Source organism: Rhinichthys klamathensis, unplaced genomic scaffold (genome assembly GCF_029890125.1).
Source record: "Rhinichthys klamathensis goyatoka isolate OS25496 unplaced genomic scaffold, OSU_Roscu_1.1 h1tg000136l_1, whole genome shotgun sequence".
NCBI classification, from domain to species: Eukaryota; Metazoa; Chordata; class Actinopteri; order Cypriniformes; family Leuciscidae; genus Rhinichthys; species Rhinichthys klamathensis.
The window spans coordinates 1,724,575-1,738,523 of record NW_026606671.1 but is presented as its reverse complement, the minus strand read 5'-3'; the positions used below and the strand labels follow the sequence as shown (position 1 = coordinate 1,738,523).

The 13,949-nt window shown below is 37.0% G+C and overlaps 1 protein-coding gene across 5 annotated transcripts in view; it reads left to right on the top strand.

Moving 5' to 3' along the window:
- Nucleotides 1–13,949, top strand: part of atp8a1 (ATPase phospholipid transporting 8A1) — a 147,987-nt gene that overhangs the window by 24,265 nt on the left and 109,773 nt on the right. For all 5 annotated transcript variants that reach the window (XM_056257316.1, XM_056257313.1, XM_056257317.1 and 2 more), the window contains exon 2: nt 11,275–11,389. In XM_056257316.1, coding sequence (XP_056113291.1) covers nt 11,275–11,389 — 115 coding nt within the window. The remainder of the gene's footprint in view (nt 1–11,274; nt 11,390–13,949) is intronic.

Below are 13,949 nucleotides of genomic sequence, written 5' to 3'. Positions count from 1 at the left end.
ACAATGCAATGTGGTTGACATGACCTTCCAGTTCCAGTGTGATGACTGAACCGGCACGTAATTATAGCTCAAACATCCATTTTGGATTTAATATTTGTTTGGTTTGCCAAAAGATTTTTGCTCAAACTTTAATTAAAAAGGCAAATTATTTCTAAAACTATATGCCACTCCCGTGCAACTTACGATTGTGTCAGAGATGTTTAAAATGTGTTTCATGGAATTTAGCTTACGGTTTCATTTACTGGTTCATGTGAGTGGATGGATTTTCGCAAACGCTTTAGAGAACTGGTTTGTACAAATGGTTTGATCATTTTAATTACACTACCATTAATGTGTTTAGTGTCCTTTTTAACATTAATTTATCACATTAATTAGTTTTTTATTTTATTAATATATTTAAAATAATAACGCTGAAACATGTCTTATTAATTTTGCAAACCAATGGGCTGATTAATGTTTTTGTAGAAACCATGTAGACTTTTTTTCAGGATTCTTTGAATGGAAAGTTCAAAAGAACATTTTAAAATAGAAATCTTCTGCAACAATGTAAATTTATTTACTGATCAATGTAATGCATTTTCGCAGAATAGAAGTATTAGTTTCTTTAAAAACAAACAACAACAAAAAATAAATAAAAACTGACCCCAGACATTAGAGTTTTGTCCAAAAAGTAGATTTACTGATTCATTGCTTAGGCACCTTTATGAACACTGCTGTGTTACTTGTTCATTTTTGGAGCAAAATGTATAGCTATCTGGGTTTTTTGTAGCCTGTACATGTTACAATTTTATGATCCTCCTAATAGTTTTTGTGCCATATATTTTATATAATCTTATAATTGATGATGACCATTTTAATTTAAGGGGATGTTACACCTAATTAGCAGCATATATGTACTATTTCTTAGTAGTGCTGTAGAAACCTTTTCAAGTCATTTTAACTTCTTTAAATTAGGAATAGCTTGTCAAGCTACAGCAGCGAAGTAGCTTCCCCAACACTATAGGCCTAAGTGCTCCTTTTAGTATCTTTTTTTTGCAGTTATGTCCCATGATATGGGTTCATTTGGTCACCATTTATTTACAGGAAAGAAGGGCACTTGCCCTCAGCATGCCGTTGTCGTGCCCTTCGTCTCACCTCCAGTTCCTGCTGTCGTATATGCCGGGCCAGCTGTCTCTGCTCGTGTTCAGGTTGAGTCTTGACCCCGGCCGCTCTGCCCGAGCCAAGAGATGACAAAAATTTCCAGCTTATACATTTCCTCTGCACTACATTAGTTTTCAGTTTTCTGCCTACGCAAACAAAGGGTGGTGATTATTGAGGCGTACAGTTTTACTAAAATGATTGGACCTAATTCTTGCCCTTGCAGCACTTTATTTACATCTCACCTCAACAAGAATAGATGGTAAAACAGGGGAAGCCCTTAAGACTCGCATGCAGATTCAGAGGACACCCTGTGAAAATGCCTGTGAAATTTATACTAGCCATTTTAATGTTTGCTGCTATTGTCGTCATGGTGTCCATTAGTTGTAGCCTAAATAGCAACAGTGTGTATCATTTGGTCCCGTTTCATTCCCACGGTTGAATTACATTAGCACTGTTGGAGCTAGCATCTGCTGCAGTTTAGCGGCCAGTCATGCCTCAGATAACCAGCACCTCTAGAGCACTAGCAAGATTAGCACCGGTATCACGCCAGATGAAGTTCAGGCTCCAGCTGGGCTACCTATATAAGCCTGTGCTATTGGAAAGTTCCTCCTGAGCCTCGGGGAATCCAATAAGCCTCTCATCCTGTGCGGTCATTGGGTGGGCTGTTGCGTAACTCATGGCCGGGCATGGATCGTGTGGTGGCTTGTTGATCAAAACATTGAGGGTGGAGGTAAGAGGACTATTTTTAGTAACCTTCATCTATAGCTGAGAGAGAGCAAAAATATAGCGTCACAGGAATTGAGGAATACAAGCAGTGAAATGGTATAATTACATGAATTTTGATAGGGAATTTGGAGGTGCTTTCATATGATGTTTATTAGCTTGTTAGAGAAATGCTAGAAAATATATTTCAGTCCTGGAATAAGTTGGCGAGGGGATGGAAGAAAGGATCCCGCTACATAACTGTGCTATTTCCATGCTCTTAAAGCTTCTCGTGATGCTGTTTTTGCTTGTTGTGGTTTTAATTACTCGGCCACCTTACCAGCCCTTTCCTGTTTTAACATGGAGCTTCCTCTTGGTCATGTTTAGTCCCACTGGGGACTACATGTGCTTCCGCTAGTGTTGTTTTAGTATTATTTCTATACTATTTTAGTATTTGAAAATATTAAAAGTCTAATTCAAATTTAATAGTTTTCATTTGTTTTGCTTTTTTAGTAATTTTGTTCTTTTTTTTCTAATATTTCTATTATGCTTTAATTTATTTTTTGTTTACTTTTAGTCATTTTAGTACTTCAACCATTTTAAGGATTTGTAAGTTTTTCATCTAATTTATTTTATTTCAGCTTTATTTAAATGAATGAAAACGAGCTGTAGTTTCAGTTAACACTGACAACACTGCTGTCAAGACCTATCTCTCAACGGAGCTTTAAATACTCAGTCAATCTTTGGCTCTGAAGAACCTTTGACACACTGAGTTGTGCTGGGATATCAACATAAGCAGATGCGTTTCCATTTAATCCCTTTTCCAGTGCATTGTCACTCAATTCTTGGAGCACACAAACTTGCAGGCAACAAGCCTTTGAAAGCTTCTTATCAAATTTCCGTTTTCAGATTGGGTAATCAAGATGCAGGACAGTCGTTTCCTTATTGAACTGTACCAGTGCTATAACTGGATGTTGGGTTTGCATAATGTGATAATTAAAGTTTACTCTAGGTGTGGGTAAGTGTCCGAGTACTTTGGCAGCAATATGTCAGTATTTTTTCAGCTGCAGTTAAAAACAAAAACAAAAAAACAGATTGATCATGAAAAATTAAAAAAAAAAAAAAAATGTGTGGTTGGTAATGATGGCATAATGATCTTGTGGTTTGTTTAGTCAGATGTTGAATCTGTAACCGCTCTGACAGATTCAAGGGTTCAGTCAGGACATGATTCATCAGAATGATTCAAAAATGTGAGTTTTCGTCTTTTTAAATGATTGATTATATTGATTATCAAGATATCAAGATTATCAAGATACCAAGATATCATGGCTATGAATTATGATCTCATTCCCACAACATTTTAGTTTGTCTTCATTTTCATTGATCTCCATTAAAGGAGGGAATGAATTACAAGTTACCCACAACAAAAGAACGCTTTAAGCTAACGTGGCCACTGTTGATCTAAAACAAGGAAATGAATTTTAAAAATGTGGCTACGAAATAAGTTGAGAACATTCTTTATTCATGGCCACAAAATATATATTTTTCTGTGAACTAGCCCTTTAGTAATCAGTTTAACCAGAATGAGCATCCTCTCACATTGCCTTAGACTTGGGCCTCCCTCCTCACTTTCTTTGCACTCTGAAACCGCAACCTCCAAATGTGAGAGAGCATTGAGATCAGAGCCTTTGGTCACCCGCTAGACCCGTGACTCATAGCCCACGTGTGTCCGTGCCATCCGGAATTCCTCTTTTCACGTTTTCATCTCTGCCGCTGTATGTCATGTATCTCCTCAGCTCTCCATCCGTTCCGCTCCACTGGCCACTGTACTACGCCTACAGAGAGCACCCTCCATCTCAGCAGGGAAATCCGTCCTGTTTGATCCGGACTCTTTCAGCCCTAAAGAGCAAACAGTTTTTTTTTTACTCGTGTTTATAATCCCTTAAGTACTTGTGCTTAATTGAAAACCCTTGGCCTTGATCACTACAGCCTCCCCCCTCAGCACATGTCATTATGCATATTGTGAATCATGGCTTTCAGATTAATGATTCATGTCTGTGTTTTTTCTCTCGCTCGCTTACTATCTGTGTTATTTTTATTTATCGTCACGGCTGGCTAGATGACAGAATGTGATCATGAACATATCAGTTGACTCACAACGCAGAACAACAAGGGATGTGCAAAAGCATGTGGATGAGTGTTTTTGTATCATTTGGACTGCATTTATATAGCGCTTTCAGTCTTGAACTGGGTAAATGTGTGCAATAACCCCCAAAAGCACCCCTCTAGGAGTCTGCATGACACAGTCGTGGTTTGTTGTGGTTGTTCTTTATTTCGTTGGCGTCTGCCGCCCTTATTGTCTGTGCAGCAGAGGTGGGTAGTAACGAAGTACATTTACTTCGTTACATTTACTTGAGTATTTTTTTGGAAATTTTTTACTTTTAAGAGTAGATTTAATTGTGGGTACTTTTACTTTAACTCGAGTACATTTCTAATGAAAAAACTGTACTTTTACTTCGTTATGTTGGGCGACGTTCCTCTCGTTACTTTATTTTAATGCAATGTGTTGTTAAAAGCGTAGTTTATTCTAAGCGTGCGCTCTCTCTTTTTTCTGGGCATGAGCGATGCTCCATTCACAAATGAATCACTCTTTTTTGAGTCGATTCTGTTCCAAGACGTCATCAAACATGTTGGGCAGATCTGACTAAATCGGTTCGCGAATCAGTTTGAATGATCTGTTCAGTTCCTCGCGCACTGAATCGTCTCGGAGTCGTAAAAGGAAGATTTCATTCAGTTAATACATTTTACAACCAAACAGATTATTACGCCATATAGCACTTCTACAAAGTATGACATTACCCTTTTTTGGACATATACATTACTTTATACATTAAATAAGCTATCATCGTCCAGTTTATGAATGTGTGTACATACACAATGTGTGTATTGCGCAGTGGCGTGCGAACTCGACTTGAAAACGAATGCCTTTGCCTGCCTTGACTCGGTTAACCAGTTTAAAGATGCTTTCATAAATATAGCCTAAATACATTTTGGAGAACAGACAGAAGAAGATCCGTGCATTTGATCGTTGTTTGTGTTGGGCATGACATGACTGCGAGCACATGTGAAGAGTTTTAACAATTTCTAATCTAAATGGTTCCCACCCCTTTACATATGAATGCAAAACTCCATAGAGTCACTTTGTCTAATAATCCAAATGTAGTTGTATAAGTTATTATACTATTCAGACTGATCTCATGAAATGGCGTATGTATGACACGCCAATTCGTATTTCCATTTTTGGCGTGCTATCAACACGCATAATCGCTTTTCAGCGTGTTTATCAACGCCTTTGACTTAACGTTATATTACTGTATTATGTATATATAGATATATGACCTACCCCAACCCCGTCCTTAAACCTACCCGTCACTGGGGTTAATACCATTTATGAGTCTTCTCCTACCATCCTAGGAAAAGAAATATCGCTCCACAGATGTAGATATAGATTTTGCTTCGTTTCGCTCGGACATTTAACGGCGTACACATACACGCGGAATCACTCGGACATTTAATGGCGTAGACATACACGCAAAAGATTTCGGCGTGGACATACACGCGGATAGCTCAAAATGCGTATAGATAACACGCCACTTGACTTGAAAGTGGCGTGTATGTTTACCCAAAGTCATGATGTCATGTTGCACTATTATACAAACCACAGGACAGGCAATGTTTTCGGGCTATAGATATAATATACAGATATACAGAAATAATGTTTGTCTCTTCTGTTTTTGTTGCAAAGATAGCTTATCTAATTATGATAATTTTAGTCATTTAAATGAAAAAATATCTAAATAATATCATGTTATATATACAGTATATATATATATATATATATATATATATATATATATATATATATATATATATATATATATATATATATATATATATATATATATATGCCTATGTGATCCAAAGTAACTAGTAACTAACTACTTGAGTAGGTTTTTCATTTGATACTTTTTTACTCTTACTCAAGTAACTTTTAAGATTATTACTTTTACTTTTACTTTGAGTAAATATTTCTATAAGTACTTGTACTTTTACTTGAGTACAGTTTTTGGATACTCTACCCACCTCTGCTGTGCACCATGGGGGCGGCGGTGATCTGATCAATCGTTTCGCTGCTGTTTTCAGTTTGGAGCTCGGACAAAGTGACCCAAATTTACAGGTTATTGACAGTGCTGCCTGTCTGTGGTATTAAGGTTGGGAAAGCTCTAGCTTACCAAAACTACAAGCAATTTATAATTGAAAAAGTCAAATCAAATCAAATAAAGCAGACTGAAATCAAATCGAATTGACTGTCAATAAGTAGTGCTTCCAGGGATTTTCAAACTTTGATGCTGAGAACCCCCTAAAATGAATAAATGAATTGTTCTTGAATGAATCTTAAGGTTATAGTCATCTGTTTAATACTAGTTCAGTACTTATACTAGCGCACAATAATACAACTAGAAAATGGCTTGCAGCAGTTTAGAACGATACTAAAGTACTAACTGCTGTGTTGTATATTTTATGTATGTAAAATATTTTGTGCTATGTATTCAATGGCCCCGAAGAGCTTTCTTTAAATTGCAGTTAACATGTAGAGCCTAATGATTTCTGTGACTAACAAACACAGACCAAATCGTGGGATCCAGTCAAAAAAATAAAATTTTCTGTATTCTATGGAATGTCACAGAGTTTGGCCAATTTTGGATAAATCAAAAATCACGGCTGTACAATGAATCATATCGCAATATGGACTAGTAAAGACAAGCCCACATGAACTTCATTTTCAGAACAGCTGACTAGTGGAGAATTCAAACCACCATGACGATTTTGTTGGAAACTTTTTTTTTTCCTGAAAAGCCGGTTTGTTTTGTGATATGTCTCTTTTTATGTGTCCGCTTACTTCCTGTAACATGTTGTGTGGTTGCACACAGCACCTTAACCTAGAGTTACCTAAAATACAACATAATGCATAATCTTTGAAACCAGTAGATGGCTGCTAAGATTTTGGCAGTTTTTTTTTAAATTAATATGAATTTTTTTGTGCACCACTTGCGTCAGCAACATGAAATAGCAAAAATAATGATTGTTTTTAAACCGGTTTCCTGTACACTCCGCTGTCTTCCATTGGTCGGAAAAACGGATAGTTCTGTGACTCCTGCCCCAAAATCACACTGGTTGAGCCAATATTGATGTGACAGGATACTCAAACAAAGTATCCTGTACTTTAAAGTGAAAGTGGAGGCTAACTCCTTAAATTCATTAAATTCCTTTCGGATGATGAACGTGCTCAGCATTGTCACTCCTCCAGCTGTTGAAAAACAAACAGTGCATTCATGATGTTGTTCTCTGTCCACAGACCTGTAAAGTGCATGTAGGTTGATCAGCAGAGTTTATAAACCTCAAAGACTTGCCTGTGTCAGATTTAGGACAGTTGCTGTGCTATAATAGGCCTACAGCTTGACTGAGATGGTGAACCATCATGGGCGTATTTGACTTTAATTGAGGTCAAGAGGTCAAAAGTGAAGGGTGGTCCTGAAAGCATATCCTGACAGCACAACAGTGATCCTAAGATGAGTGTAGCCAATTTACTGTGTGCCATCTGCATTATTTATCAGTGCAATTATTAATTATTTATTGGGCACTGTCATGAATGGGGCTGTTGTGTTTACACATGGAGAGTTGTTTCACTGAGAAGGGCATTGTGTGGTATTAGGTCTAAATGAAGTCAAGCTAGATCTTATTCTTATTAATGTTGAAGGTTAAAGCTAACAATAGTCCAACACATTCAATTGCTGTTTATTTTAGATGATGATGATAATAATAATAATTACAATAATAACTTGAATAAAACAAGTTGGATAGAAACCTTTAACGTTAATATTACAGTAATGTACTATCTGACAGGGTTTCCTGTATAGTATTACAGCATTTTTTTTTACTGTACTGTACCTGTTATACATATCCAAATTAATTGATTAAATTGAATCGAGATTAGAATGTGAATCAAAATCTAAATGTGAAATTTGTGTCGATACCCAACCCCATGTAATATAGTGCATACATGTATATTTTTTCAAAATGTAGTAATGAGTAGGCCTAATGTTTTTTCTAGCTGGCCACAAGCTATGGACTTTGAATGAGGTAAATGTGGCTTTGTTTACAAACATTGTGTCTCGTTCACTGAGCGTGCGTACACACAAATTTGTGCGTGAAATGTGCATACGAACGATTTTAAGAACAAATCACGATTCACCAAAGATTGTGTAATAAAACATTCTAAATTTACGATAAAATATAGGAACTACTGAAACCACACGTATGCAAAAAGCACTTGCTCTCTACGGCCTTGTAATAATGTTAAGTTATGTTTCGTCCTTACACAACTATAATTATATTGAAGAGGACCGGACAAGAACGCGTCTGCAAACAGCAGCAAGTTTGAGAGTGAGGTAAGGCTGTAATGAAAGCGGGTGTGGAAAGCCCTTAAATGGAGATGGTTTGGACTTTGTTTTATGCAAAGGACTAACCTCGTGCACGTGGCCACTCATTTAGAATACTCATATTCACTAACATCAGAACGATGTTAAGAACAAATTCATGTGCGTATGAATGTGTTGTGAATTAAGCTGACATTTTTCGTGAGAAGTTCTGTGCGTACAAATATGAAATAATCTCTATGCAATTATTAGTGAATGAGACCCATTGTTAATATGCCAAATTAATATGCCGTTGTTTTTTTGACGTCTTTTCGCAGTTAATACATTGATTGAGTGATTATGAGGCATGATTCTTTTCATGATGCATGAAGTTCTACTGTATCTTTCAACCTACTATAACTAGTAGTTGTAAAGAGGAAGAGATGATCAGATGTTTGAATTTAGTGATAACATTTATAGAATTTGAAAGCTGAAATTTATTTCATATCGAAAATAACAAAGCACAAAGGTTATTGCAATTTATTGGATGGCAGGCACTCTATAAATAATTTTTGGTGAAGTTTTGTTCATGCATCAACTGAAAACCGCATAGACTTGGGATCAATAGTGGTTCAACAAAATGAAGCTTGATTTAAATCAATCAGTTGATTATAATCAACCAAGCGTGTGTGTGTGTGTGTGTGTGTGTGTGTGTGTGTGTGTGTGTGTGTGTGTGTGTGTGTGTGTGTGTGTGTGTGTGTGTGTGTGTGTGTGTGTGTGTGTGTGTGTGTGTGTGTGTGTGTGTGTGTGTGTGTGTGTGTGTGTGTGTGTGTGTGTGTGTGTGTGTGTGTGTGTGTGTGTGTGTGTGTGTGTGTGTGTGTGTGTGTGTGTGTGTGTGTGTGTGTGTGTGTGTGTGTGTGTGTGTTACACACACATGACATGGAGCAGGATTTTGGACAATAGAGATATATAAATATCTTAACTTTTCCCTTGTCACAGTTAATATATAAAAAGCTTAACCAACCTTAACTGTGACGAGGGAAAAGTTTTAAGATATTTGTATATCTCTGGTGTCCAAAATCCTGCTCTGTCATGTGTATGTCCACATTGCACAGCATTTTCACTTTCTATTGGACATTCATCCATTCCCCAAAACAGTGGAGAACAGTCTACTTCCTTAAATACAATATTTTTAGCAAAGCTTTGCTAGAATAAAACCAAAATGTTATATACTTCATTTAAATAATTTAAAATGTACCCTTTGGGCACATGGGGATGTTTTGTCAAATGTTGCTAACCTCTGACATCAGTTTTCTCTCCAAAGTAGCTATAGCCAAGTAAACCCACTCACAATCACACATACAGCGTCAGCTACACTTACACGTCTCACTTCCTCTGTGTATAGGCTGTCACTTTCAGCACAGTTATTTTAACCCCTTTAGTGTGTACGTCTTAGTTTCATTTTCATTTTTTGCGCTCTCACTCACTCACTCACTCACTCTCTCTCTCTCTATCTCACACACACACACACACACACACACACACTCCAAATATGTTTTTAGCTTTGACCTCTTTATTTAGTATGCCACAGACATGTTCAGTATGTGAAGTATTCAGTCTTACAGCTTCAGCCGTGTCGTGTCAAATACATAGCACTTTGAAGGGAAAACTCCTTTAAGGGAGTGTAGTGTTAATACTCTTAAGCTATAGACATTTTAGGTGAAATGTGTCTTGTATAAAACTCTTGTTGCATTGTCATGTTTAGACTTCACACCCTCCATTGAAGATAATGACTGTTTTACTCAATGCACCTTGTTCATATTGTTCTCATAAAACAAAGAGTTATACGGGTGTTTCTGTCGTGTTGCTTTTGCTTTGACTGTTTTTGCACAGGAGTAGTTCACCCATAAATGGAAAAATACTGCTTTTATTTTACAAACTCGTATACTTATCACAATGTCAGGAAACCTGATGATGATGATTATATTATTATTATTATTATTACTATTATTTTAATAAATAGCGTCTTTTACGTGTTTGGAATGGGCAAGTAAATAGAACAAGAGTTTTTTTCTTCATTTGAACTATTGGCGTTTGGTTGAATTTGATTTGATTTCTGTTGATGTATATGGGACTGGATTTTGATTGCCAGCTTTTTTTCTAATCCTTTTCCAAATTGTGGATGGTTGATTTCCAGCCATTTCCACTGGTTATTTACTTTCATTAAATCCTCTTTTTCTTTTTTTTTTGCATCAGATGAATCAAAGTTTCTTGTAAAGTTCTAGGTTTGTATATTTCAAGGATACCACAAGTTTTTTTGATTGTGGCCTGTAATAGACTGAGCCACCAGTATTGTGTGTGTGTGTGTGTGTGTGTGTGTGTGTGTGTGTGTGTGTGTGCGCGTGAATCAATTTGAGCTGCCTTTCTTTCATTCATCTGTTCCCTTGGGCTCAGTGTGCCTGTAATATCACACATTTCTTTTTCCACTGGCTGTCACCAGCCCTGATAATGACTTAATCTATCTGGATATCTGAATTGAGTGATTTTAGTGACCATGATAAACACACATTTATTTATTTATTTGTTTATTTCTTAATATTTAAAATGGTTTATTTATAAAAATGTGTATTCTAAATTAGTTTTTTTGTTATGACCATCTTTATGGCAGCTAAGCTACTCCAAACACTGCACAATGGCTTCGGCTAGACTAGAGGTTATAGGTCAAGTCTTAAACTTCTCTGAGTCTGACACTTGGTAAAGACATAATCTTTAATGTAATCTTGTTAAAGGTGATTTGTTTTCACTGTCTGGGAGATCTGAGCTTTCATAGCATAAATAGCCATTGCTTTTATAAAACAAAAGCTGATATTTCATTATAGCTTAATGCTCCTTTTTTGCATCCTTTATTTTTAATTTGACTTTATCCCTCTATCTCTTCCTCTTTTCTTTGTCTCAGGTTATGAAAAGACTGAAGACACTTCAGAGAAGACTTCACTAGCAGACCAGGAAGATTCCAGATTAATATTCCTCAATCAGCCCCAGTTTACCAAGTTCTGCAATAATCGTGTCAGGTAAAGCCACACTCACACCTGTGCTTCTGAGTGTTCCTCTTTCTTCATAAAGGGTTGAACAGGCCGTCATGGTGAGCACAGGGTTAACATTTCTAGGCGGTGGATAAAGAGTGTTGATTACAAAATCTTATTTTATTCAATACTAAAATGTAGTGATTAAAACATCGTTAAGTGTATTAAATCAATTATTTTACCGAGTAGTTGTTTGTGGTGTTCATTATCATGAAATTAATACTTTTTATTGAGCAAGGATCCATTAAATTGATAAAAATTGTAGGGCTGGTCCGAATACCATTTTTTTTTTTGAGCTCCGAAGCTTCGGTAGTAATGAACATCGAATATTCGAAGCTTCGGAATCTCTATATGTCTGTCTGTCCGTTCGTTTGCATTTTGATTATTTCAAGAACCGTTCATCCAAACGACTTCACAAGGGAGTGCAGTGTCGTATTTGGTACAATATAGATAGACAGGCGAGACGCGACACGTTCAGAATTAATAAACTTTTAATAAACTACCGAACAGCGCGAGCGGGATGCGCGCGTGCCTCACGCGAGCAGAGTTTATATGCTACGAGAACGGACACTGCACTAGTGATATAAAACACACACACACAGGTCTGTTAACTTAAGCAATATTTTTAATAAGGTAGTCTAATATTTTTCTCACTAACAAATTACTGACAAAGTAGGGTAGATATAAATAAAGAAGCGGCGCGCCTTGCACGCAGGGCTTATATGCTCCGAGAATGGACACTGCGCTAGTGATATAAAACACACACACGCACACAGGTCTTTTAACTTAAAGTCCCTGTAAAGGCAATTTTAACAAAACATTCTAAACACATTCTAAAGGTTAGAAATGTATTGCTAAAACATATTACAAAGACTGTGAACTGTGAAGTACTGAATTGTGGAGTTAGACCGTTAAACAGTTTTTCACCCTGGCAATTTCACGGATTTTTTGGGCGGGTCTAAAACAGGGCTCGATGACGCACTGGAGCTCTTGGACACGCCCCTACTCGATGACGCACTGATACTGATCCCTCTAACAATATAAATAGAGCACATTCGCATCAGTTTGGCGCTCATTTGCGAGTTACTGTCAGTACTATTATCAGTTACTACAGCCTACAGTTTGCTATCTAGCCATGCCTTCGTCACGGAAATGCGTACTACTTGGATGCAATCATTTGCAAAACAGATCGGTGTCCTTGTTTAAATTTCCTAAAAACGACGACATCAAGAAGAGGTGGATTAATTTTGTGAAGAGCCACCTTGATGGAGAGCTGAGGATCACCAGCCAAACCCGCCTCTGTAGTGATCATTTTACTCGTGATAGTTTTATAAACTTTCGTCGGAGACAACTGGGATTCACAGATAATCCGTTGTTACTGGTGAAAGGTGCCGCACCGACTATCTCTCGCCTCGGCCTTCATCCTCCCGTCCCGCCGACAACTGGCGCCATCATCGGCAATGCGTGCCCACCAATGAGTGTAAGTTGCCTTGTCTAACTTTATTTGTCTAAGTTAGGTTAAGCTAGTTAACGTTTACTTACATATAACTTAGCTAACTTGCATAAAAGGGAGAGAAAAAATTTACCATTCTGTTGCAAAGCGAGGGGGACGATGTTGACTTCCTTGGTCAATGTCTTCTGAATCGGATTCAGGCTCTGGAGGCTCAAACAAATATGGCTTGGTATAACCTAATAACCTAATAAGCTGCTAGGAGCATCCATTTCGGCTGTAGCGGGTCCCGTCGAGTGCAGCTTTCCCGCGAGTGGGCGTGGTTTCAGCGCAGCCAGCGGACACGCCCCCAGCGTTTGAGAGCAGAGAAAACTGCTCATTTTTTCAAGATTTTGATAGCTTATTTTATGTACTTGCCGGCTTTTTTTATCATTCAAATTTGGCTGGGTGGCTAATAACACATTTTTCTGTGGTGTGACAAACTCAGAACACATACTTAATTTTGACTTTACGGGGACTTTAAGCAATATTTTTAATAAGGTAGTCTAATTTTTTTCTCACTAACAAATTACTGACAAAGTAGGGTAAATAAAGAAGTGGCGCGCCTCACTCAAGCAGCATATGCTCCGAGAACGGACACTGCGCTAGTGATATAACACACACACACACACAGGTCTTTTAACTTAAGCAATATTTTTAATAAGGTAATTTAATATTTTTCTCAATGACAAAGTAAGGTAGATTTAAATAAATAAAAACGAAATTTAAATAAATAAAAACTAAATTTAAATATAAAAAAACGAAATTTAAATAAAGAAAAATGAAATTTAAATAAAGAAAAACGAAGAATAAACGTGACGTCCCAGTAAAATCTCAAAGTCTCCTATATTTAGCTGTAGATTAATTTAGATTGATAAGGGTAAAAAGGATAATACATTTTGTTTCTATTATTCTATGTTCCACAATGTCAAAGCAATACTGCTTAACCCAAAATACAAGCACAGGCATGCACTTCTGTCCATACAAACTCCGCTGTTCTGCGCTCTAGCCAGAGAATACTCCCGTTGCAGAACACTTTTAGTAGTCCAAGAAGAAGCA